The sequence below is a fragment of the Pieris brassicae genome, chromosome 2 (assembly GCF_905147105.1).
Source record: "Pieris brassicae chromosome 2, ilPieBrab1.1, whole genome shotgun sequence".
In the NCBI taxonomy this organism is placed as follows: Eukaryota; Metazoa; Arthropoda; class Insecta; order Lepidoptera; family Pieridae; genus Pieris; species Pieris brassicae.
Window position 1 is genome coordinate 9,505,288 of NC_059666.1, and position 26,193 is coordinate 9,531,480.

At 34.7% G+C, this 26,193-nt stretch overlaps 1 protein-coding gene across 5 annotated transcripts; it reads right to left on the bottom strand.

The window, feature by feature from the left end:
• LOC123720368 (calcium-transporting ATPase sarcoplasmic/endoplasmic reticulum type) lies at nucleotides 1-25,968 on the bottom strand. Of its 5 annotated transcripts, none has more exons than XM_045676946.1 (13): nucleotides 25,822-25,968; nucleotides 16,959-17,103; nucleotides 10,103-10,120; nucleotides 9,650-9,732; nucleotides 9,471-9,575; nucleotides 7,813-9,398; nucleotides 7,554-7,743; nucleotides 5,773-5,920; nucleotides 4,317-4,575; nucleotides 3,970-4,114; nucleotides 3,519-3,728; nucleotides 2,417-2,534; nucleotides 1-292 (listed from the first exon to the last, which is right to left on the bottom strand). In XM_045676946.1, exons 2-13 carry the CDS (start codon nucleotides 17,074-17,076, stop codon nucleotides 264-266), a joined length of 3,009 nt encoding a protein of 1,002 aa, XP_045532902.1. In that variant the 5' UTR covers nucleotides 17,077-17,103; nucleotides 25,822-25,968; the 3' UTR covers nucleotides 1-263. The 5 variants fall into 5 exon arrangements, with proteins under 5 accessions (XP_045532902.1, XP_045532903.1, XP_045532899.1 ...); XM_045676947.1 differs by having other exon boundaries at nucleotides 1-499; XM_045676943.1 differs by lacking the exon at nucleotides 1-292 and having other exon boundaries at nucleotides 527-2,534.
• Between the last annotated feature and the right edge of the window lie 225 nt (nucleotides 25,969-26,193).

Sequence of the window (26,193 nt, forward strand, 5' to 3'; positions counted from 1 at the left end):
TTAAATCTCCTAAGCATATATTATTGTATATACACATTATGAACATGTCCTCTCTGGTGAGTGGTGAGCTAGCGTAGGTGGGAGCGGGAGCTGGCTGCGGCACGTTGTCGTTGGCGCACTCGGAGCTGCGCCGGAGCCCTATTCTGGCTAGTGGCTACATTTAGTCGGCGACTCGTTATATTACGAGTCAATCAATTAATACCGAGACGATAGACGGTAGAGTGGCAGAGAGAAGCGGATGAGGAACTATGAATCGGTGGCGTTTACCACTTGTCAACGACCACCTCGTTCACTGCAAAACAACGATAGCGTTAGTGGTGCGTCCGAGCGCGTGCCGCCGTCCGAACTTACTGGGTCTTTATGCAGAGATCACAACCGTGTCGTAGTTACTAATGTGTAGTTTCACTGCGGGATCACAACAAACAATGAGTGTTCATGGAATAGTGCGTGCAGAAGTGCTGCGGCTGGCTCCTTGGCGTTTACACGTTCCACGTTGTGGCTGGGGGCAGACAACACTAGTTAGTGCATGCGGGAACACGGCGCCGCGCACGCGTCTTTGTGGCGGCGCCAGACAAAGTTTTGCAACACAGTACATGGCAACAGTAGCTCTGATAAACACGGTCATTTAGATTTCAAGAACCAAAAAGTATTACCTTTCAAATATAGAGCTACTGTGTACTGTGACAAGACTGCAACTTCTAAGTAGCTGTTCTTGTAAATTTTGAATTTCGAAAAATATAGCCAATAGCAATTGGATTTTCGAAGCTTGCAAAACTTTTTGTTAGGAGGTAACATCGAACACGCAGTTAGTGCGGCTTTAGGGGTGTGCGTGAATTTTGAAAGTGCAGAGGAAAGGTGGATAAATAATACATCTTTGTTTTATCTGGTGTAAGGGGAACACTTCTTACCTTTAATAAATACTATTAGTGTAAAACATTTTGAAAATGAAGTTATTTAAATCAATAAATGTATTCAAGGGATTTACAATGTTCAGTTGATCATGCTAGTGTTTGTGCCGTGTGTAGTGTCATGTAACATAGTTCGTGACTGGCTGACGTTTAATTTTCACATTTGATAGTTATTGATTAATAAGCTTAAGGCACACAGAAATCATACTTTTAAAAACAAATCATGCGTTGCAGTCATGCAAATTTATTTAAAAACTATTAAATCACTTAGGTCTATTTTTCTAACATTTAAGATTGATTGAACTATTCAACACATTCGTAAATCCTTATACATAAATATTATGTTTTATAAAAGTTATCATAAGATCAAACTTACTGTATATTTATTGTAAAAACCAAAACCGATATAATTGTAGGCTACTTTTAATTTTACAATGAATTTTGTGTTGTTTTGAGATAAAAAGTACAGAATTTCAAGGAATTTAACATGAAGTTTGTTAGTCATACAAATGCATTATGCCAACATACTGCATGCAAATGTCTGTAGGTCTCCGATAAGTTTTTAAAAGCACTGGCGGACGAAATTATTCATTTCCGAGACGGTACAGACAATTGCAAAGGACAAATGCAGGTTAGCAAGCAAGAGGTGAGAGGACAAATAAAGATTCTTCATACATCGAAAATTTCGGATATAACGAGCCTATCTTACAATAAATTATTCTAGACTAACAATGCACTTCGCTATTGAAAATAAAATAAAACTTAATTCCCGGATAATTTCAGTAAGATCCAGATGTACCAGGCCTAGAAGGCGACAGGAATCGAGCTATATTTAACAGGCAATAGGACGTCTGCCGTCCAGACTGAGCCGTGTGCGAGTTATCGGAGCAATTTCCTAATATAAAATCGTTAAATGAAATGCTGAAATGATCTTCACAGCCCGTAAAACTCCGTGAGCTATTATTGTCTCGAAAGGACAGCACCGCAGTCCATTGAACGTGTCAGTTGGTCACTTCTCAGTTCACACGTGCACAGGGTTCACTTCACACTTTGTGGATTAGCATTCGGTTAATGTACTGTGGTGAGCAGAGCCCAATGTTCATCGGTTTCCACAGTGGAATTCGTTGCGTCAGCCAAGAGAAACGTGGCTGGCGCGGAATTTGGCGGGAGGTTAGCACAATACATTTGACGGCCGCTCAATTCAAACTCAAATATTTCCAAAATGGCAGAACGCCCATATTTCTAATATTATATTTAAAAAAAAACAAAGTAAATTTCCTCGTATGTGATAGTTAAAACCATTTAAATATGCAGCGCATACGCGTTTCATTCGACTGCAAGAGCTGGTACTATTTATAGCCAACGGGCAATATAATTACAACGCGCGCTTAAAGTGAGCGACTGTCGCATTTGTATTGTGGTTTATAGAGGTCCGTAAAGGACGAGGCCAAAAAAGACGGCCCACATGAGCACAATCCACTGCATGCCCTGGAGCCAGGAGCTTTTACCGTCGGAGATCTTGCGGGCCACGAACTTCAGCACCTCGTCGAGGAGGACCACGGGCACCGAGAACTTCATCACCGTCATCCACTCGTCCAAGGACAGAGGCGTCACTTGGAACACGGCCTGGTTAAGCACAAACACATATAAATAGTAGACACACAAGAATTTTTTTGATAAATAATTAATGTTGACTGAATAATTAAGTCAATTGTTAAAAACACTCGTTAATAATTCTTATAGACAATGGACCTATTGTCAAAGTTTTTCGTTATTTCACGTTAAAATTAAATATTTTGTTAATGAAAGAGGGAAGAAAATGAGACTGAAAAGAAATGAATAAAAAAAAGTGTGCGTGTACTAGTATACACTCGTAAGCGAAATTTCTTCATGACCTTATTTTTCGAAAAAAAAATCTACTATATGCAACTTTACAGAAATTGGTTACATAAAGTTAAATTAGATAAAGTTTAACACAGGGCTTTTATTATCATAGACATGAATACAAATCATACAATTATTTCATTTTACCTTATTACTACTAAGATTATTACAGAATTTCAATAATTGTAATAGATTTATTACTATCAGTGTTATCGTTATTATATATTTTTGTTATTAATGGCATCGAATCTCTTTGAATCAACCGTGGTAGGGACAAGAATATGATGACGCGTAACTGAAAAATGTGACGCGTAACCGAAAAATGTGACGGTAAATTTTGTTACAACGCCGATAAAGAAGTTTCACTTCAAAAATATTTATTTTAAGATAATTAATATTTTTACTCATCATACTTACCGTTTTACCTTGAGTCTATCACAAGCAATAAAAAAACCAATATTTGATAACCTTACAAACCCAGAAACTTACTTTAAAAAAAGCATTCATCGGCCTTAGTTCTAGGCTTCAGATTTCTGAGATTTTTTTACTAGACAAGGTGATCACTCCTGTGACTAACACATGCCGTTGTCATTTCAGGCCTAAGGTATTTCTGGTTTCCTGACAATGTTCTCCTTCACCATACAGTGGACAGCCGGGATTCAACCATACATGAGACTTATAAAATAATAATAAACTTCAAGCTAATAAAACAAACATTTGACTAACCGAGAGAACTTCAACGTATAAGATGACAAAGTGAAGAGTGAAGGAAAGGGCCATGGAGCCCACCAACCACATGTTGGACCAAGGGGGCATGGACACCAGCGACTGGTTCTCGGACAAACTGTTCATGGCGTTCAACATCTCGATTGTCACCAGCACGGACAGAGCCATGGTCATTGGGTGGGGGTCGGTGAAGATCTTGCAGTCGATACCCTGGAAATACAGTAATAATGTATGTTGGTTTATTTATTTGGTTGAAAAGAGTAATTCCACGAATTTAAATATATAACAAGAAAAAATAAGTGTTAATAATATAATATTTAACCAACAATAAACAAGTGAATTCACTTATACTTTTTTATAAGATTTTGGTTTTTAAGTATTTAATATTTGTTGGATATCAAATTCTTGGCTTATATAAGGTACAGAAGAAACTATAGAAAATATATTTTACCTTGAAGTCATCTCCTCCACCAAGGCACTGCAGGTGGTGAGTAAGTTGCCAGTAGGTCATCTGAGGTCCGAAGGGGGAGTACATGAACCACCATGAGGCAGCTCCCACAGTCGCCATACCTACGTAACCACCGATGGCCATGTATCTGCGGAAGTAATATGATATTAAATTGGGACGAACTAAACACAAAATAATTGTTGATAAACACTTACCATAATTTTTTTTGTAATATTTATAATTAGTTAAAATTTTAACAATATATTTTAAGTGCCTACTAATATCAGTTAGAATACAAAACACTAGAAACGTAACATTATAGTAATAATTAATTTTCTTAACCAACTGACCTGAAGAACAGCCATCCGGAGATAAGACCCTCATCGGCCTTTCTGGGGGGTTTGTCCATGATGTCCAAATCAGGTGGGTTGAAACCGAGGGCAGTGGCAGGCAGACCGTCAGTGACGAGGTTGACCCACAACAGTTGGACTGGAATCAGGGCTTCGGGAAGACCAAGGGCGGCAGTCAAGAAGATGGAGACAACTTCACCAATGTTGGATGAGATTAGGTAGCGGATGAATTGCTTCATGTTGTTGTAGATAGCTCGTCCTGGAATTATTGTGTCATTAGTATTAAGTAAATAGTTATTAAAATAAACTATTATATACTATACATAGTATATACAGTGTAAACTCCATGTAATTCCCTAAAGCGTTGAAATTAATTGGATTTGGTTGGTGTAGCTTGCCTTCCATACGATGACACACTCTACATAGCATTACACTCTCAATAACGACACCAATTGAGTAATAAAGTACTTTTTAAGTTACTTAATAAGTAAAAACTGCGCAGCTGTGTACGTTCTTTTGTCGCTTTATTATCCTAGACTCGAATGTCGGCATCATGCATACGAACTTTCTCAGAAATTCGTTCTTTTGTTTACAACTTGGGATTGCTTGTAGACGTGTAGACTGTATTTAACAATACTAATAAGTAGGAGTCATGGATTATCTATACGTTTTTCTTCTCTCCATTTAACGACAACTGTCTATAACGCTATAGCTTAAGTTTCAAGTTTTCTATTAATAAGTCTATAAGCTTAAGTTTTCTATTACGGTAGCTATTCGATTTTACACATTATTCAGACTAAGGCAAAAAAGTCTAAGTAAGGAAAGATATATTTATGGAAACCCTGAACGCTCCGTACACAATGAGAACTAAATGGTAGGACAATTATTTGTGATGCGCAACTTTCTAAAAACTTATTTTTTGTTTTAATTGCGTATTTAAATTAGAAATTACAATTAAATGTCTTAGATGATGAATCGCAAAGACGTGACTTTGTGATCGTGACCTCAAACATATTATGTTGCATTAAAAAGGTACATTTCGGATAATTTTAGTTAGACATTGCGATATTTTTACGTAAATAACATATTTATATTCTTAAAGTATATTTGATAAAATTACGTGTCCTTAAAGATAAACATAGATTTAAACTTTTAATTTTGTAACTAGTACACAAGGAAGTTGCTGAGTACCGGAGAAATATTGATTCAGTAACAATTTTGTTTTTTTGGATTTTGAGCTATTATTGCAACTAGTAACACTCATTTAAAAATACAAAAGGATTAAAAGCACAATCCTTTGAAATTGATTCATATTTTGAAATTAAATTTAAAAATATGAATCTGTGGACGCGTTCCAATTTGGAACTATTAAAACAAAGACTAACTCCGGAATATTAAAAAATATAGACTTACTCTAAAAAGGACATTATTTAGATGTATCACGATAAAATCTTACCTTCCTCAACAGCAGCTACAATGGATGAGAAGTTATCATCAGCGAGCACCATCTCAGCGGCAGATTTGGCCACAGCTGTACCCGATCCCATGGCAATACCGATCTCAGCCTTCTTCAAAGCGGGGGCGTCGTTCACACCATCACCAGTCTTAAAGTCGAAAACACCATAATCAGAAATCCACAAAATATGCCACATAACCTACAGGTGAACCTATTTTAGATTTTGGGTTTAATATTTCCTTAACGAGAAACTGCACACGAAAACATTTAATATAACATTTTATAAAAACGTTTTCGTACGCAAGTTTCTATTAATATTTATATAGTATAACATTCTAGATAAAACAAAAACCCTAAATTTGTAAATTAAATAAATAAAACAAAAAGCGAGACAAATGTATAATTTCTATTATTTTCTTGTATTATTAATAATACTTTATACGTGGGTAATACTGAACATGTTTAGAACTGGCCAGCAGTTAGAAACATTACTTTTTTGAATTTCAATTTTAGAACTCTTTGGTAACCTAATGTAGTATATCGCATTTATTTGTCATTTGTTTTTGTGAATTGGCGGCAAATCTAAAACTCTTGTTACACGTGAAAATGGACCTAACGCGAGAAAATTTACGGTCAATGATTTATTATGATTTTCGTTGTGTGCTTATTCAAGAACAAAGCTATGATAGGTTGCGATAAGCATTTCTTAATGAAGCCGCATCTTGCGATCATCATTCTTTGGTCGGAAAGGTCATTCCGCGACAGTTGTGCTAGAAGATGGAAGTTCAGTTACTGCAGACTGGTATGTCAATCGCTGTTTATCTGTTGTCTTGGAAAAAAATCGACAGCAGCGCTTCGAAGCAGGATCGTCCTTCACCACGACAATGCTTGCAGGTGTCGAGATAATGAGTAATCCTGTGACTTTCATTTATACCCAAAAACTAAAGATAAAATTCGAGGTATTCGCTTTACGAGCCCTGAAGACGCGGTGAAAGCGTAGGAAAATGCCATAGAAGAGATCCCTAAGGAAGAATGGGCCCACTGCTTATATCAGTGGTTCCACCGAATGCGACGATGTGTAGAGAGGAACGGAGATTACTTCGAAAAACAATAAAAGTATTGGCAACTTTCTACATTAAGCCGTTTTTCATTTTCTAAACATTTGTTAGTTGACAGTGTTACCTAGGTATTACTATTGACTTAAATGCATTTTATATGGAATTATATTTTTTATTTTATAGGTCCTATAGGACCTATAGGCACGCGATTAGGCAGATCTGAGAATCTAGGCAGTGTCAAATCTCCCTTTCCTAAAAAGAGAAATTATTTGCTTAAAAGGCTTGGCATAATATTTATGGGCGAATTGGAGCCCGATGCAAAAGGTTACAACATATAGTTTTTCTATAGAAATATAAATAATGTGGTGTGATTTGAAATTTCGCAGTTGTATTTGCAATGACATAATACAGCCCGTTAATTTACATTTTATCGTCGATAGTTTTGTTTACTTATCCAAATCAGTATATAATATCTTTCGTGTTTATCAACAGAACAAAGCTACTGTAAACAAACCGAATTATACATCTAACACTACAATTGTAAACATTAATAACGCATTTAGAATTTATTGAGTAATAAATATAGACTTGGTTAATGTTGCCTGTATGTTTATATATATATATATAGCTTTGTTAATTTCGATGGGAACTATATTAATTATATTAAGTTAGTAACTTTTGCGTTGTAATTTCTAATTTATATGGAATAGTGTTTCAACTTACCATAGCGGAGATTTCGTTCATGCTCTGCAAGTATTCAACAATCTTGGACTTGTGCGCGGGCTCCACACGGGAGAAGAGACGGGCCTTGGCGCACGCGGCACGCTGTTCGTGAATAGGCAAGTCATCAAATTCGCGACCGGAGTAGGACTTTCCAGTTGTGTCCTCGTCTTCAGTGAATACTCCGATACGTCTGAAATTTACGGACCGTTAAATATTCTGACATCTTGGGAGAAGGGGAGTTTGCCGAAGCGGTTTTTACCTGCAGATAGCCTCGGCGGTGGCTTTGTTGTCACCGGTGATGACAATGACACGGATACCAGCAGCGCGGCAACGGACGATCGAGTCGAATACTTCCTTGCGGGGAGGGTCCAACATGCCCACGACACCGACGAAGGTAAGGTTGACTTCATATGTGTAGAATTTGGTTGAGTCTCCGAGGTCCATTTCATCAGGTTTCATTGGGTTGTCGGCGGTGGCCAGAGCTAAGCAACGGAGGGTGTCACGCCCGGTACCGTATTGGCGGGTAAGCTCCAAGATGCGGCTCTTGAGGGTAGAGTTGAGAGCGACTTTGCTGGTTCCGACACGGGCGTGGGAGCAACGATCCAGGACTCCCTCGGGGGCACCCTTGACGAACAGTTTGGGTCCGTTTCCGAGACGAGAGGGCTTGAGAGGTGTGCAGTAGCTGGACATAGATTTCCTGTCACGGGAGAATTCGAGAGTGAACTCCTTCTTCCATTTGGTTTCAATCTCTTGACGCACGACGATAGCGGTTGAGCGGCGGTCCAGGCCAGTCTTTTGTACGTTGAAGGGGTTCATCTTTTCGGCGAGTACAATAAGAGCGGTCTCGGTGGCTTCACCGACCTTTTCGAAAGCCTGCTTGAACTCGTTGAAATCGATAGCGGAGTCATTGCACATTACGCAAATTGTACCCAATTCGTGAAGAGTGTCGAACTCGGCGGCCTTCACTTTCTGTCCCTTCAGGTAGACGTCACCAATGGGTTCGTAGGTGGATCCGGTGATTTCGAATTCGAGGAAGCTGCTGTCTCCACCTTCGATCTTTTCAAAGACAAACATACGGGATACTGACATTTGGTTAGTGGTCAAAGTACCGGTTTTGTCTGAGCAAATAACAGATGTACAACCTAGGGTTTCGACGGAAGGCAGAGACCTGACAATAGCGTTCTTCTTAGCCATCCTCCTCGTTCCGAGAGCGAGACAGGTGGTTATGACAGCGGGTAAACCTTCTGGAATGGCAGCTACGGCTAAAGCCACAGCAATCTTGAAATAGTAGACGGCACCTTTGATCCAACTACCACCGTGGGCGGGGTCGTTGAAGTGACCGATGTTGATAGCCCATACGGCGACGCAGATGACGGAGATAACCTTAGACAGTTGTTCACCGAACTCGTCCAATTTCTGCTGGAGTGGTGTCTTGATCTCTTCAGTCTCAGACATTTCGGTTCTGATTTTACCGATGGCAGTGTTGAGACCGGTACCGATGACGACACCGCGAGCTTTACCGGCAGCAACATTGGTACCGGAGAAGAGAATGTTCTTTTTGTCTTGGTTCACGGCACGGGGGTCGGGGATGGCGTCGGTGTGCTTGATCACAGACACGGACTCACCGGTCAAGATGGACTGATCGATACGGATGGTAGTGGAAAAAATCTTAATAAGGCGGATATCGGCGGGAATTTTGTCACCAACGGACACCTCGACGACGTCACCAGGTACAATTTCTTTCGCCCGAATCTTTTGAACGCCAGATTTGTCTCCTCTTACTACTTTACCCATTTCGGGTTCGTATTCTTTTAAAGCTTCGATGGCGGATTCTGCATTTCTTTCCTGTACACAGAATATTATGATCACTTAACTGTTACAAAAAAGTAAAGAGAATATATCTGAAATGTATCTCACCTGCCATACTCCTACTACAGCGTTAGCGATAAGAATTAGTAAAATAACAAATGGTTCAACGAATGCTGAGAAGGCATCCTCGTGTTCCTCAAATAAAGCTAATACCTGCAAACAATGAACGGTGTTAGAGACATTCCAGTACTTCATAAAGACATGTGACAATAACAAGTGATACTTACAAAAGAAATAATAGCAGCTAACAGCAAAATCTTGACTAACAAATCATCGAATTGTTCCAAAACTAACTGCCATATACTTTTGCCTGTGAAAATTAAGATGAATAAAATTTGCTATAGTGAAATTTTATAATTTTTGTTAATAACTCTCAGTAATTACAACAATCTTTAAAATTTTATGTGTGCAAATAGTCACGTTCGTTTGTTCAGAACTAGATATTTCCGTATATGTCCATGACATACATTTTAAGATATGTTGTCAATTTGTTAGTATTATATAGAGATAAGCAAATATATCAAAATTATAGCCTCAGCTATTCGATCGTGCAAATATAAAATTTGTTTAGATTATCATAAAAACGGATATTTTATTGCTTGAGAGCACTTCCCACGTACGTTGAGTAAGTTATTATATGTTTTTGATAACATGTTATATAAGTGTAAAATATTATTTACCTTCTTCTGTCGGCAGCTCTGAAAAAGAAAGAAATTGTAATTAGTTTCTTGAACAGATCAAAGAGATTTTAACAGACAAAAACCAGTCAGAGCGGGCGATCCATCAAGCTACTTATGTCGCGTATACGTTTGTTCACCATAAAAGCCAATAGCGCTACAACCTTTTTAGCTCTGAGCCAAAGATTTCTGTATCTGTTTCATGATCATTTGTCTAATAGGCAAGTAGGTGATCAGCCTCCTGTGCTTGACACACGCCGTCGACTTTATCTGGTCTAAGGCAAGCCGGTTTCTTCATCATTTTTTCCTTTACCGAAGCCACTAGGACAACACCGATACTGATAGAATTGTGACGACATATGACATCAAAAATTTCAGACTGCCCTATTAAGAACACTAACCTTTCTCATTACCATGGATAGAAATGTCGGGTTGATTGAACGAAGTCTTATCTTATCTAAAATAATCTAGATAATACTATTATTAAAATTTATTTACGAATATTATAAACTGTAGACAGCTTTACAAAAACTCGGTGAATGCTCGTTTATCAGTGATTGTATTTTTTTGAGCACATTGGTCTTGTCTAGTGTGATTAATCAATAACGAAGCACTGTTTTAAATTTACTGAATCGACTAAAATTACATTACAAACACAACTTCCTCGTTTGCGTTTAAGATATTTTTGAATCAGGTTGATTGCTTAACTAAAATTTAATTTATATTTCGTAACCCTCTAGATACCCCAGGCATCCCATCATCCAATTTGTCTCTTTCACGTTTTGGCCAAGGTTTCAGCATTCTGATAAACGAGTGTGGTCCACTTTGAAATCAATATTCCTAGAGTTTTAATAAATTGTCTTTTTTTCTATTAATGTTTGTTATGTTTGCCTATAAGTTTTATTTCTCTATATATACTAATGTATCATTGTGCTTAATACTTGAACGACCACTTAGGGATAAGTTTTATATAATATATAAAATTGGCTTTTATATTTAGAATAAACTACTAACGAACAAAAACATCGAAAACTTTACATATAAGTCTTGATTTGGCCTTGATTTTTATTTGTGATAATTAATTATACATATGGATGGGTAAGTCGAGGTTAAGCTCTAGTAACAATCACAGTGGACGTTAGTGACGTGTGCGCAGACGCACGTCGTTCTTACGTAAACAGTACGTAAGGACATAGATGTGATTAAAAAAAAAAATATGTTCTTCATAAATGATATTACATAACAATTCTTAACCGGAGATATCGAGACCCTTTTTTTATTAATTTTACTTCTCTAACATGGTTATGCTATCGCTAAGTATGTAAAAAATTATGTTTGACATACGGAAGTAATACTTAGCACTAATGGTTTAAAAATGAATCTCAGCGCAAACTATGACTACCTTATGTCAAAAAACAATACGTTTTGAGGTACGGGCGCTAGACGAGCACACGAGCCTACACATATTTTAGTGGGTGCGTTGGCGGCCCATAGAGAAGGGTATACCCTTCATTGAAACAGTTGGAGGACGTATCTCCCAAGATAGACCCCCCACTTGGATTCCACAGCTCGCTAGTTCGCAATAGAAAGAAAATCTACTAGTATTTGAATCTTAACCTGTCTCGACTAAATCTAAATCTCCCTCCTATTAGAGAAATAATACAAATATGTTTTTCATAAATCAATAACCTTCTCTATCCAAAATTAATCTAAACTCTATGGTCAGAAATTTAGAAAATTGTCGTACTAGATATTTTGAAGTTCAAACGGTACAACGCAGTCATCATAGCACGTTCAATAGAACCGTTATACGCTAGGCTAAACATTTGATTCGGGTCTTAATCCAGAGCAATGTGTTTCATATCATTCGATCATTCTATTTGCGTGAACGATGATTGAAATCGTAGAATCAATTAGTCAACGTAGCCATGTTTTCAATTCAATAAAAAAAAAACAATCTGTTTACTGTCTACATCAAAGAACACATTTGTTCATATAATATTTACTAAGCAAACTGCTATCGTAGTTTGAAAGATTTAAGGGTAAGGTTCAGTCCAGATTGCTGACTTTTGTATGACAAAAAAAGTTCGGCAACGCACTTGCGAACCCTCTGAAATTGATTGTCCATGGGCGGCGGTATCACTTAACATTAGGTGAGCTTTTGCCTCCTGTTATATAAAAAAATACAATACGTTTTTAACAGAGGCGTCGTAGTTTGAGCAGAGGGCCCTGTGAATTTTACCCTAAGCGTGCAGTAAACGACTTTCTAAACGGTAAAGAAAAAAATAATTACGAGAAATTTGTAATGACGTATTTTAATTATTTCGTTTATACGTATTAAGTGTAATTTAGTTGGATTTCTCAATTTTGATTTATATACCTAAAGAGCTATTGAATGCTTCGAACCTCGTCTAAAATTTGCCAATAAACATCACAATACATTTTTTAATAGAATGAAGCAAACGGGCAGAAGGCTCACCTGATGTTAAGTGACCGCCGCCCATGGACACTTGGACTGGCCTTTTAAGAATTGGAACGCTAATTTCTTGAAGTACCCTAAGTCGCCTTGTGGGTTCCACATAGTGGTGGTGCGCGCCAAAAAAAGCCTTAAAAACGCTCAGTAGAACAACGGACGTCGAGGTTATACGGGTGGAATTCTTAATTCCGATTATAGTTTGTATTAGACCGTTATTCACATCCATAAACATCCAAAATATAATGAGAATATTTTATTTTGTGCAGTAAATGCATCATTTTTAATTTAAGCCATAATTTATAAAGAACAATTTGGAATCTATCGCCTAACCTATCTGATCGCCTAGATAACGGATTACGTCAGTACTCCGCACATGCTTTGACTATTAATGCGACATAATACTGGTTAACGAGCTATTGCTGTGATAAGTAACACCGGATTAGTTCGTTATTGACCGGTTATTTTGCGTATCATACGCTGTGATTCATTAGTCTCTTAGTACATTTATAAAGACAGACTATTGTGACGTCTATAAAAAGTATTTGTCTACGATAGGCGAGACCAGCCAATCAATACCAGAACAAGTCATTCCAGTCAATGGTAACGTTATTTTATAGAGCCAAAATCAAAATTTAAGCTTGGAATGCAATGTCAAGTCATTAATGAATAAATAGTCTAAACTATAGACTCACTCCGTAGTGGTTATAGAGTACAAAATATTTTCGTAATCTGTGTCCGGAGACTTAAGAAAAATCAACTAGTTGCACCAAATTGTTTAATTTCTTTTAAAAACCTTTTAAATCTAGGCCTCGATTTTCTGTATCATTTACTTTTTCTAATAGGTTACAAGATGTCATACGCCGTCTTTTTGGTATTTAGGCCGTTTATCTCACGACGCTTTCCCATTACGAGTGTTAAACGCGCACATAACAAGTCCACTGAAACTCAGGTATGAGAATCGCTCTAGCCCAACACTTCTATGAGCTATCCAGCTTATATATTAATTTCCTTAACCCGAAACATTCCTGTTCATGTGATTCTTCTTCGACTATACGTTAAACAGTAGGTTCAATAAATAAAATATTGTGAATAGTATTTGCCGCAATAATAGACGCAAGCCGCCAACGTAACGTCCGAAATAAACCCGACTCTAAAATACAGTACGAGGCGCCGTTCCACTATCCAACCAGTCGTTAAATACCGTATGCACTATTATTGTTCCGCGATATGAAACACCTTATGGCAAATTGAGATATTGAAACCGTTCATGTGTACTTGCTAGATTTACACATTTCACTACACACGATTGAGTCATTTTCCTCCACGATAAAACCATTTTAGCATTGTACCGGAGAACATAATGAAATAATAGCTATTTCATATTACTGGGTTTAAATCTCGTATGATTTACGCGTTTACGGCGTTTATATAGGGAACGGGTCGCTTCCGTTTAATGATATTAACTCGCTGGACGTGGCGTTCTAGAATTATATTTCTTATACGAAATTTAACTTGGTTTCTTGATTGAATGGTCTGCAATCGTGAGCCATCGGCTATAGTAGTGTAAGCCACGTGAAACTTTGTAACTTCATAAATTAAAAAAGAAAGGCTAAGTCATCGCGTTTTTAGTTACATTTAATAAAACCAATAACATAGATAAAACACAATTTTAGAATCGTATCGAAGCTACAATGAATGAATTATCGACCACTTTAATATTTATAAATATTTAATTAATGACCAACAATTTTGAATGTGCCTTGGGAACCAATAAATTTGAGTACAAAGGCATTAAAAGAGCATTTACTGCGGTATAGAAACACATGGCCTAATATACTGCACACATCAAAGATTCACTCCCCGTACGATCTTTAAGAGTACGATAAAGGAATTCCTTTTTTAAGAATGCGTTCAGGATGCACACATTTGAAAATAGAACATATTTTACATTTGACAAAATATAAGGGCAAATTTATTATACAGTCTTTTACCCGGATCACATTAAGACTTTATACTGATGCCGTTTACCTATGAAATACTTAGGACAATATTAAACACAAGGACACATTATTTATTTTTAAATCTATTCTCGTTGGAAGTTTTCCGTATTGTGACCAAGCTTTAAGTAGAGTGACGTATTGTTTGTATGCGATTATTTTGCTTTGAACGCTGAAGCAAAATAACAAGCTGCAAAGTGATGTGAAGCCGTGAAAATAAACATACACTTGTCTACTTTAACCGACTCATTAGTTCCGATCAGACGTTTTTCATCGTGCATTTTCGACAGCAAATGTAAATCAATGGAATTTTTGACATGTGATTTAAAATGTGCTCTCGTAATTTAGTCCCTGCCCATTTTTGGGACAGCGAAAGTACTTTTGAAAAACAGCGATTAACGTATTTTAATTAACAATTAACATTGCAAAAAGATGATTCCAATTACGTTATCACTAGCCGCCTTATCATTATTGAACGCGGCGGCACGCATCCTAGAATGTGAACACAATGGACATATTATACAAACTGATTTTAATAAATCAAAATATATTGAAATGGATATAGTATAATATGTCCGTAAATGTATACAGTTTGGATTGCACTTTTTCATTAATTTTCCCAACACGAAGGTATTATTCATAACTATTTGTCTTTGAGCAAGGCCTTTAAACAATTTTTTTTATACAAACACTCATAACCTTTTAATTATTTTACGTTTTCGTTTTTTATTACAAATATGTATGAGCATTTTGAAGTAAGCAGATTTTAAAAGTATGCAATACATCATCTAACAGTGTTTCTCAGTATTAAAAATAGATAGGGTCACAGGGCACGGTGGCGATCACGGCTCACAGGAGGTTTACACGCACCATTGGTATATAACACTTCACCGGCCACCTCTTATCCAGCTAAAAATAAACGTGCCAATGACGCACACATACAATACTGTCTATATCTCGGCCTAGATACTGTTTCTAACAACACTATCATTATTGAGAGTGATCTAAATCTAATTCAAGTATTTTTTAACGCATCAGCTTATCTACCTTGAACAGTCAATCAACACCTTCATCTTAAAAACTACATTTCTAATATGTAAAAATATATAGAAATTATTATGTTAACTTCATTGTTTAGAGTGAAATTTGAAATCGATAAAATAACTAATTTTTACACATAAACAGTGAGATGAATATCATCACAAATGTGTTGAAACAATAGAAATGGTTTGTGTTGAACACAAACAAAGCTTTTTAATCTTTGTTTAAAAAGTACAAGAAAATATGTGTCATCCAGTGCTAAGCCTCAACAGTGTATGTATTCAAGGATAAAGATTTTTCACTGATAGCAGCCATTAACACACTGTTTCAGATTTGTTTGAATTTAATTGTTAATGTTGGTTTTAAAGACAATTTGTCATTTATTAGCATTAAATACAATATCATTATTTATATTTAATATTCAAAAGTTTTTACACTTAACGGAGTTAGATAGATTAAAAAAGATTTAAAACCAAGTTTATATATGTTTTAAATTTAACAATATAAAACTTCTCAATTGACCCATTAAGTTTGAAGGATCAAGGGTCAGTAATATATAGGTCATAAAGTCTCATTTATCATTGAATTATAAAGCAAGCACAATAAGCTTAATTAATGGTTTCCCTTAACACTGTGACAATGTCTGACTGTGTTGCTGTCTAAAATGTTGAAATAAAAAAACTATTGTGAAAGTTGTCAATGCTTTGGTACTGTAGTAAAGAAAATGTAAATGATACTGGAAATAACATTTATATTTTACAGTTAACGAAATTTGTATAAACTGATGTAACCATGTTATTGTGCCTTTTCTATTTTTTTTTGAATTGAATAAGATTTGATATATTTATTTACATATTAAACTATTTGTCATTATTTAATTTCAAGCTTCTTAAATTAGATATACATCTGTATAAGAATTCAGCTTCATTCAGTTGTGTTGTAATCTTGAAGACTAGTTCAATATAGTCATCAAGGTTTACATAGGGAATTTCAATGCTCTTCCTTATTGAAGTAAATTTATATAAGAAACACAGGGGTTTTATACATAACTTTTGTGTTTCTTTATTCAGAAAATTTGTTTATACAAACTTTGGGCCCTATTTAATCATAGTAAAATAAGTATTTTAAAATAATAGTACACAATGTATCAATTTAATAAATTACTATGATATTTAGGACTAGAATGTGACAAACAGGATATTTTTTATCAATGAGACTGCATTTTTTACAAAAGTTATTCACTACTGCTTTCATCAATAATGTGAACTTGAAAGTCTGGCTCTGACTGGATTTAAAAGATATGAGACAACACTATTTTTTTTTAGAAAACTTATATAAAACTTACCATTTGGCCCATATTTATCCTGATTCCTTTTCACTTGGTCTGGTGAAAGACCTTTGTCCGAGTCTGTGCCGAAAAATCCTAAGACTTCGTCCACGGATTTCGTGTGAGCGTCCTCCATGGTGGAATTACTACGTTGCCGTCAGTTCTAAAACGCAAAGAAAACATAGGTTAGAAAATGACAAGTCATCATTATCAGTTCTAAAACTTATAGGTTATGCTAATTTCAATTTGCAGTTATAACATAAACATTAATGAGTCATCCACTTTTTCTACGACTTAATACTTAAAATTAGATAAAGAAATATGTACCAGGTGATTTTTATTTGAAACTTCATTTAAAGTAAGAGTTAAACGTAGACAGTAATCATGTCATATTGAATATTCAAAGACGTTTGTTATTTTTAAAGAAATACTTAGTTATTTAATTCATGTCACGATTAATTGACTCAAAATAATAAAGTGATTTTAACAAGCAATATCCTTTGCTGAAGGGACCGTTTTCTTTTCACTATTTCACTCACCGAAAACTGGTTTATTACATGAGCGAATATAACGTTTTTGATAATCACTTTACATAAACTATTAACGTTCTGTTTTAACTAGTTAAATATCTTAAATTTGTACTGATATTACTATTTCTCGTAATTATCATAAATTGCTCCGATACGTATCCAACTGATCCGTCATTTTTTCATAGACTGACGTAAATATGTCACTGCTCTTAACGCCACCTGTTATTAACGTCACGAAATAGCAGCATCAAATGAAATCCTTTCTTAATAAAATTTTGTAAAAGCTTAAATACTGATGATTATAAAATAAACATCGATTAATAATGTTCGAAAACAGATGAAAAACGTATCTGCAGTTACTTAGAATAGCTAGAATAATTATAAAGTATACAGAAATGTGGAGCTTTACTATAGGTCGAAAGTGTACCACGTGATATAATGCTATTTTAGTTCTTGGGCGCCTAGAAAGTGCGGTATTTTTAAAATTCTAAGACGGCTACAAAATTTTCTTCGCGTTATGTAACACAATCACTTGAACAATTTTCACTAATTCAATTCCAAAGAGTCATTATTAATCACTTGTTATCACACACAATGCTAAAACACTGCTGCTGTAGGATATAGATTTAATTGAACTTACTAAAAAACTTTTTTTCGACAGCTTCGGGAAGGAAAGAAGAAATAAGAGTGACGCGGGAGATGTTTTCCCGCCGCGCCCCGAGTTGCGACTCCCGGGCAAAGAGCGACGTTTTTAGAGCGGCGCGGGCGCGGCGGAGGGACATCGACAGTGATTTCTTTAATTATTTTGGCAACAGTACTCGATGGCACAGTCGACTCGCTTTCCAGGGTTGCATGTCGCACAGCCATCGCTGCCGGCCATCCTATGATAATCTTTTTATAGCAATCGCAGCCCGGGCCTAGCTCCCAGTAATTTACAAGCTTGTGGTTTAATATCATTATTATTTTTTTGAATTAAATGGATGAGATTTCGGGGTTTATAATATTTTTCTAAAGGTTTACCACGTTTAAAATTCGTAATAAAGAAAATCTAACGATCTTAATAGGATTTTTTGATCGTAACCTACCTACAGTTTCTCGACCGAACATTTCATTCCCGGCTCGGGGCCAAGGATTTCTTTGCCCTTCACCTTGTTTTAAGGTTACAGATTTTGAGACTTATGTGCCATTTTAATCTATTATTTCATTAGTATTTTTCTATTGTAGACTTTATAATTATGACGTTTTAAGTACAGAAAATTTCCGATAGTATGTAATCTTTATTATCTCACCGGCCATCGAATTATTTATCGAAATTATGAATTATTTATGATTTTTCTTATTATAGTAACATGTGTCGATTTCAACGGAAAGCTTCCGAGCTTACTATTAATAAGTATTTTTTTACTCATAATACTTATTTTTATGTAATGTGTAAACTTATAAAATAAAAGACGAAACAGTTAATTAACGCTAAAAGACCAGAAATATAAAAAAACAATATCATTTTGTAAAACAACTCGGAACTTGCCTACCAAGCTGAAATAATTAATCGATTGGAGTAAAACCCAGAGTTTTATGCCCATTCTGTTACCCGTTATGTCTACTTAAATACATTTTAGTACGTACAATATGTACCGATTTGGATTTTTACTTCTGTCAACCTGTTAAAATTAACGCAGAATTGGAAGTTGACTTCAGGACCTACTAAAATTAATCTTCATTAAAGTTTCATGGTGTGTATGTTTTGTTTTTTCTTTGTTTAAAAAAATCCTCAAACCAAGGACTGTCGAAGTTGTTTAATTTCCTATAACAATTCAAGCATTTTCAATAGAATATTGCCAACCAATATCGATACCAAACTTGTAAAATGTATTCGCGTAATCATTGATTTGAACCATTTGTTGGGAATAACATACAGATTTTTTTTTAATTTTATGGCCTGGTAACGAGACCTTTAAGTCATATAACATACAGTTGTTAATAGACATATACATCATTGCATAAGAGGTATAACAGGGACTACGTATATATTTGGCGTTCCGTACTTCCGCAACAGGATGGGAAAGACACCATTCTGCGTCTGATTAAAGCTTTTGATGATATGTATCTGTTATATATTTTATTTATTAACACACATATATAGTGCATTCACAGTTTTAATATATATTACAACCTAGTGTTTAAGTTTTTACGAGGAAAAATGAGATGTTTTACTTAGAATAAATAATATTATATTGCCAACTAAATCGTGAAGTGGGGAGCTAAATAGTATACTCCTTGACGTTTAACTACTGAGTTCTATTTAGTCCTTATTATAAGACATAGATTAGACTAATGGAAAAATTGGAGAAGGCCTATAATTAAAGGGGATGCGCGTATGTCACACGTTGTCTGTTTAATTAGATCTCACAGTAACATTTTGGGTAATATTCAGAAATGAAACTTTGCAAGACAAAAAACAAAAGTAAAATGTCAAAAGAAACGAGATTTTGACATCCACAAAAGTCATTTCAGAATCTTTTCCTTACAGTCAAGATTTAGTGCTTAAAATTTAATAGGATTTTCACTTGACCGAAGTCACTCTAAATATCACCAAAAATGACGGTTTCCTTCCTATGTTGAACTTCGACGTTCGAGCTAGTATTTATTGCATACGTAAAAAACATGGCAGCATAGCAGGTTGGGAGTACACACGACCAGATTGAGAGTGCTTATACCTCTAGGCCAAATTATATAATAAACCAGCAAAATAGTTTGGCTTGAAGATTAGACTTGCAATTGGAGCATAGCCGATACATTGCAAGATTCTAGACACTTTCTGGCAAAGATGGACGTCCTGTGACAATGATCAATGTGTCTGCATAATTTACGTCATGACAGCCGTAACGTATACATGATAGATTATAAATGACTGTCAAACGCAAAGATTCGGACATAGCATCATTTATGGACTTTAGCCTGCCTTGATGTATAGAGATATGATCTATCGAGTTCTATCCAAAACGAAAAGAATGAAATTAGCGCTTTTAACCAAACTAATAAAATGTATCACTTTAGTAGTCTGTGTAATTATCAGTTGGCTCTTTTGAGAGTTGACTGTAATATATTGGCTTATACTCGATGATATTATAATAATCAAAACCTAAGCAATCTTATGTCATTAATACAGAATATTTTCGTTGTCACGAAACATATTTTTTATAGAAAAAAACGTTCTATCGTTTGCAGTTTGGAAATAACGAGCGTTATTCAAGAGACATAACCCATGCATTGTTGTGTTGTAGGAATAGGAATTTTTTTTTTCTAATAAAATTATTAACGAAATATTACACTTTGCCGGATTGAAACACATCACAATTACTTACTTAGTTTTGATTTGAAATTATAAAACTGACATTACATTGAATAAAAACTTCATTGGATCTTAAAGATAGACATTTCCTTCTTTATCTTCCTTTAAATTTCTTCTGTACAAACACTACATGTCCACATCGTATCCCTAACATTCGTACTAACTACCAACTGACGTGAGACAGATTAATGTGCACTTTTTACTTTTTGTTTTTCATGTATCCAGTATCAGTTTAGTTTATTTTTTGTTCCTGTTTAGTTTCTTCTTTATAACTATATGTTATATGTATTTTTGCACTTCTTGCCTACCTTATGTAATTTGATACATTGCCTGGAAGAGATCGCTCGAAAGCGATAAGGCCGCTTCATTTAATTATGTTCAATTTGTATATATTAACTAGCTACCCCCGCGAACTTCGTTTCTCCTTAATGTGGAGCTAGCCTTACTACCGTGAAACATAATTCTATGATAACCGTCACTATAATTTGAATTTGATTTACACTTCGGTCTAAGTAACACGTGGTTGGCTATGCTAACACCAAAAATTAAAAAAAGTAGAAATAATTGAATTTCACGGTATTTCGTTTACTATAAAATAAATTTAATTTATACTTTAGCCTCAATAACACGTAGTAATCATGATAGCTTATATGACACGTTTGTCGGTTTACCATAGCAGTGCCATCTATTGATTACTTCCTCAATCCAGTCGAAAAGTATCGACATCTGTTAGAAACTTTTGGAGACTGTCAATTAATTATAGACAAATAATTTGCAATAAAATAAAATTGCGACAATAATTAAAGATCTATGCTATCCTATCTCTTAAGTTGGACCAGACTGCTCACGGTGTGCCAATTTAATTTAAAATCGGTTAAATAGTTTAGGAGTCCATCGCGGACAAACATCGTGACAGGAGATTTATATATATTAAGATAAGATGTAACGAAGTGTTAATAAATAAATAAAATATAAATAAGGATATTGTATTTGTTTGTGGTTAAGATCTTTAAATGTGACAATTATTAACTAAAATGCATAACAGCATATTAAGCATTAACAAATTTCATAAACTCAGTTTCAAACAAAATTATTTTGCGTCATTAACGAAATATAATATACCAACTAAAACGAAATGTCAACATCTACATTCAACAGCTGTTTTATCTCGTCAACGAATAGAAGCAAATATCTTTTATGTCCTTGGTAGACACTTATATCCGCACTCAGAGTCATTCGCGTGTTAACGTTATTTAATCCAATTGGCAGAAGTTAAATCTATAGTTTAAACTGTCGTTAATCAGGCATATTTCGTAACTAAAACCCAATTCTTAAGAAAGTTATTGGTTGAACGAAATTGGTGGAAAGAATGGTTGACTCGGAGTAGTTAGTCCATGAAACCCTTGTTCTACGGGTTATTTAATAATAAAGTTAGGCGTTACTGCATAATACTACATTAAATTGGTTAGGTTCGCAATTATTCTTTATCTTGCTGTTTCTGGCTAGAAATTTTAACCTATTATGTATATCGTTTATAACTAGTAACATTTTTACTTCAAAACATTTTGCTTTATATTTATATAGAAACCATTTTAGATGTACAATATACAAACAAATATATAGAGTAATAGAGAATAGAATTATTGCTCGGTTATAGAGATTTTGGAAGTATAGGAGAAGGAAGAATATAAGTGATATTAATATAAAAAAATATTTTGTTGTGGTTTATTGTTTGATAACAGGATTATATAGTTGGTATTATAATGTTAGTTATTATTGCATGCATATAATGCATTTTTAAAAACATATTTGATTAAATATTTAAAGAATAATATTTATTTTTAAATTAGCTTATTACCGGTCATTTGAATGAAAACCTTATCACATTTTACCCTCATACCTCATCGATACCATTGACTTCCTCTACGTAAAGAATAACAAAGGTCCGATATATAATATGAGATATATTCAACGTTTTCCGGTGAACGACGTAAAAATGTCAGTCTCGCGTTTGAAGCCGTCGAAATAATATATTTAGATTGAAAATAGAAAGAGAGAAACAGTTGAATGCCAATGTTAACATCTATTTCGGTTGCTGGAATGAAAAACGCATAAAATAAAATCACATATATCCCGTGTAGTTATCGTTTCTTAAATAGCAAGCATATAAAACCAAACAACTGTGTATACTCCATAAATTTTGTCTCTTTGTGAATATTTCTATGAGTTTTCGAGTGAAGCAACGCTTTATTGCGTGTTTCGAGATAGAGATGAATGATTGCTTCTTTTGTAACTATGTAGCATAACCCGTCAGATTCTATGATTTATGAATAAAAAACATGTAGTCTCATAATATCTTTACGGTCATATGTGTTTGTCTCTGCGACTTGGTACACGCAGTATAACCTGGGTTAAATTCTCACGAAATATGATCACCTACATATTTGTTCGAAAAAAGAGAAGTAGTAGCGAAGATGAGAGACAAATGGCAGAATTTGGAGGAGGCCTTCACTCCGTCGGAGGTCGTGTACTCATATTAAATATATAAACCTAAAGTTATCATTATTAGTACTTGAATACAGGATATTTTATTTATTGAAGTTCTTTGGGCGCATTAGTGAAAAAGGATGAGTGTAATTTTTTTTTATTGTTAGTGTCGTTTTTTCTCGTGGATGAAGCCGAAGGGTAAAATTTCTTGTTACTCCAAAGTAGAACTTCTAATGCGTGTACATAAGTACACACGCGTTTTTTTAGTTACATCGTCATTATCAGTAAAATAAATCTGTATTATCATTAGGTATGGCTACGATCATTAATACTGTGAATGTGAACGATAGCTGTGTATTGTTTCTAGATTATATTTTATTGACATAATTGCAAAAGTAACTTTGTTTTTGTTATGGCAAATATGGACTATTAAGAAAAATACTTTTTGAACGGATTGTAGCTATATATTATTATTAAAAACTTATAATTATTTACTTATTTTATTTTTAAATTTATTATTTAAATTTTTTCCGACGTTTAGTGTGCTTTTCAGCGTGCGTGGTCACGGTGACTGAAGACAAAAGGTGTTGAATGTCAAAAGTATCACAGCTGCAGAGAAAGTTATGTTATCTGTATTTATTGCCCCGAAGTTGATATCGACTAAAAGATGACGGGTTTTTTTGCAAAAATGACTCACGGTGTCCTCTGTGTCATTTATGGTGTCATTTTTGCGAAATCCGAAACGTCGAAAAAAAAAAATGTAAAATTATGTAAATAATGATAAGTTTTTAATAATAATACATAGCTTCAATCCGTTCACAAAGTGTTTTTCTTAATGTGTAAAAGCTATGTTAACAAAAGACAATACTAAATATTGACTATGTCTTGTCAACGTAATGAAAGTTTTATTGAAAACTGTTTCTATTTAAAATATAATAATGCTTTTTACAAAACCATTGTCTAACAATTAATTTAACAAGTTTTCATATTAAAAAGGTTAACGTGAAAATGTCTGCGGATAGATAAAAGAAATCACGAATAAAATAAGCTTTTAAAATTCCTAGATAATGTAACGAGCCCGGTTGCGTATGAACTATCAAATAACAAATATAAGACTATTCGTCATCCAGATATAAACAGCCGAAGGTAATAATCGAAATAGAAATGTACTTGAGGTGTCGTAACCAATACTTTGGCAACCCTAACTTGTCTGTTGGCCATATATTAAGAATTCTATTGTTGCTCCCGTAGAATGCAAAAATCGCGGCCCTGGAGTCTCTCTAAGAGTCAGGGACTATCCAAGGTCGTTTAAGTTTATCCTACCAATCCTGAATAGCAGAGATTCTGGTGTGGGTTGTCCCCCACAAACACCTGTTAATTTCCACCACGATTATAAAAAATGTTTTTGATAATATAACCTAAATGGTTACTCAATAGGTCTATCGTGGATTTATTGCATATTGACATTATTGAATTAACAAAATATAATTTTGTCTTTTGTTAACATAGCTTTTACACATTGAAAGAAAACATGTTTTTAACCGGATTAAAGCTATTTGTATTATTATAAACTTATAATTATTTACGTACAGCGTGTGTGGTCACGGTGCTACAGCACGCGAAACGTCGGAAAAATTTAAAATTATATAAAAAAAATGTAAAATTATGTAAATAATTATAAGTTTATAATAATACAAATAGCTTTAATCCGGTTAAAAAATTGATTTCTTTAAAAATATAATTTATTCATTCTTCTTCGTTTATTAATAGATTTTTATCGATAAATTTCTCAAATTAGTTAATATGCAATAATTACATAAGGAAAGAAATGCTAAAAGACATTGTTAAACGTATATAGTTTTCGAACATATAATTGTCATTTTATAATCTAAAAAGTATTCTATATGTAATGCGTGTAGGTACTTCTAATGAAAAATGGACAGGCGCCAACTCAGTGTTAAGATTCTCAAAATAATATTTAATATTACACCCAGATCTATGTAAGGGAAGCTAATCTCGAAGCCATAATGTAGTCTTTGTTCGACAATTGAGGTCAATCAGAACGGTACATTTATATTAAATAAGTACTATTAAGAAGCCGTAAATCAATCTAAATTCTAAACTAAGATGTCTATGTCTATATCGATATAACGTAAGTTTAAAGGCGGTATTTTGCCGGCATACCCTCAAAGTTTTAGTTTTGATTATCATTGTAAATAAAGGTATGTAACTTCCAATATATAAATGTATCACACGACAAACAGATGAGTATTGTGGAGTAATTTTATTTCGTACGGAAAACCAGTGCTGCTCGTTTTGGATCAGTTCCTTACTTTGCTCATTAAAGTGGAGAACCATTTATTGTACAGTTAAATCGTGCAATGTTTGTGTACAGGACTGGTTTTTCGTCTTATGCAATCACTTCAAGGATCCACACACTAAAATCCATAGATTCCAGAGGACGACACTGTCTCACAATCCACAATTCACAGTCCGTGGCAACTCCACTTACCGTATCACTATCACTTTGTAAACACTTTACTAATTCATATACATTAATTTATTAGTAATATATTGTACTATCGGAGGAGACTTGCGCGCCCCATGAGGAGAGCGTGTGATTAGTGGCGGGACGGGCGTGGGAGCAAAAGTACGCCCTCTTTTATAATCTTGGTTCGGGGTTCCGGGCTAGCTGCCAGCGGCAACATCACTGCTGTCATACGAAGCTAAAAGCTTCACAGATTTCGATTAATACTAAGCCTGAAGGCATTGTCATTATTATTATTGGAATTGATGTTTTAATATAAGTTTTTCATTACGATTTATAAAGTAGCATTTAGCACCCAAAACTTATTATCTTATTATTGAATTACTATAGGTAATT

What these genes read in the sequence shown, in the direction of transcription:
- LOC123720368 (XM_045676943.1), bottom strand. Translation starts at nt 17,076, where the DNA reads ATGGAGGACGCTCACACGAAATCCGTGGACGAAGTCTTAGGATTTTTC. An exon ending in ACCGCCGAGGCTATCTGCAG is followed by an intron (nt 7,744 to 7,812) that starts GTAAAAACCGCT and finishes CGTAAATTTCAG; the next exon opens with ACGTATCGGAGTATTCACTG. An exon ending in TGTAGCTGCTGTTGAGGAAG is followed by an intron (nt 4,576 to 5,772) that starts GTAAGATTTTAT and finishes CAATAATTCCAG; the next exon opens with GACGAGCTATCTACAACAAC.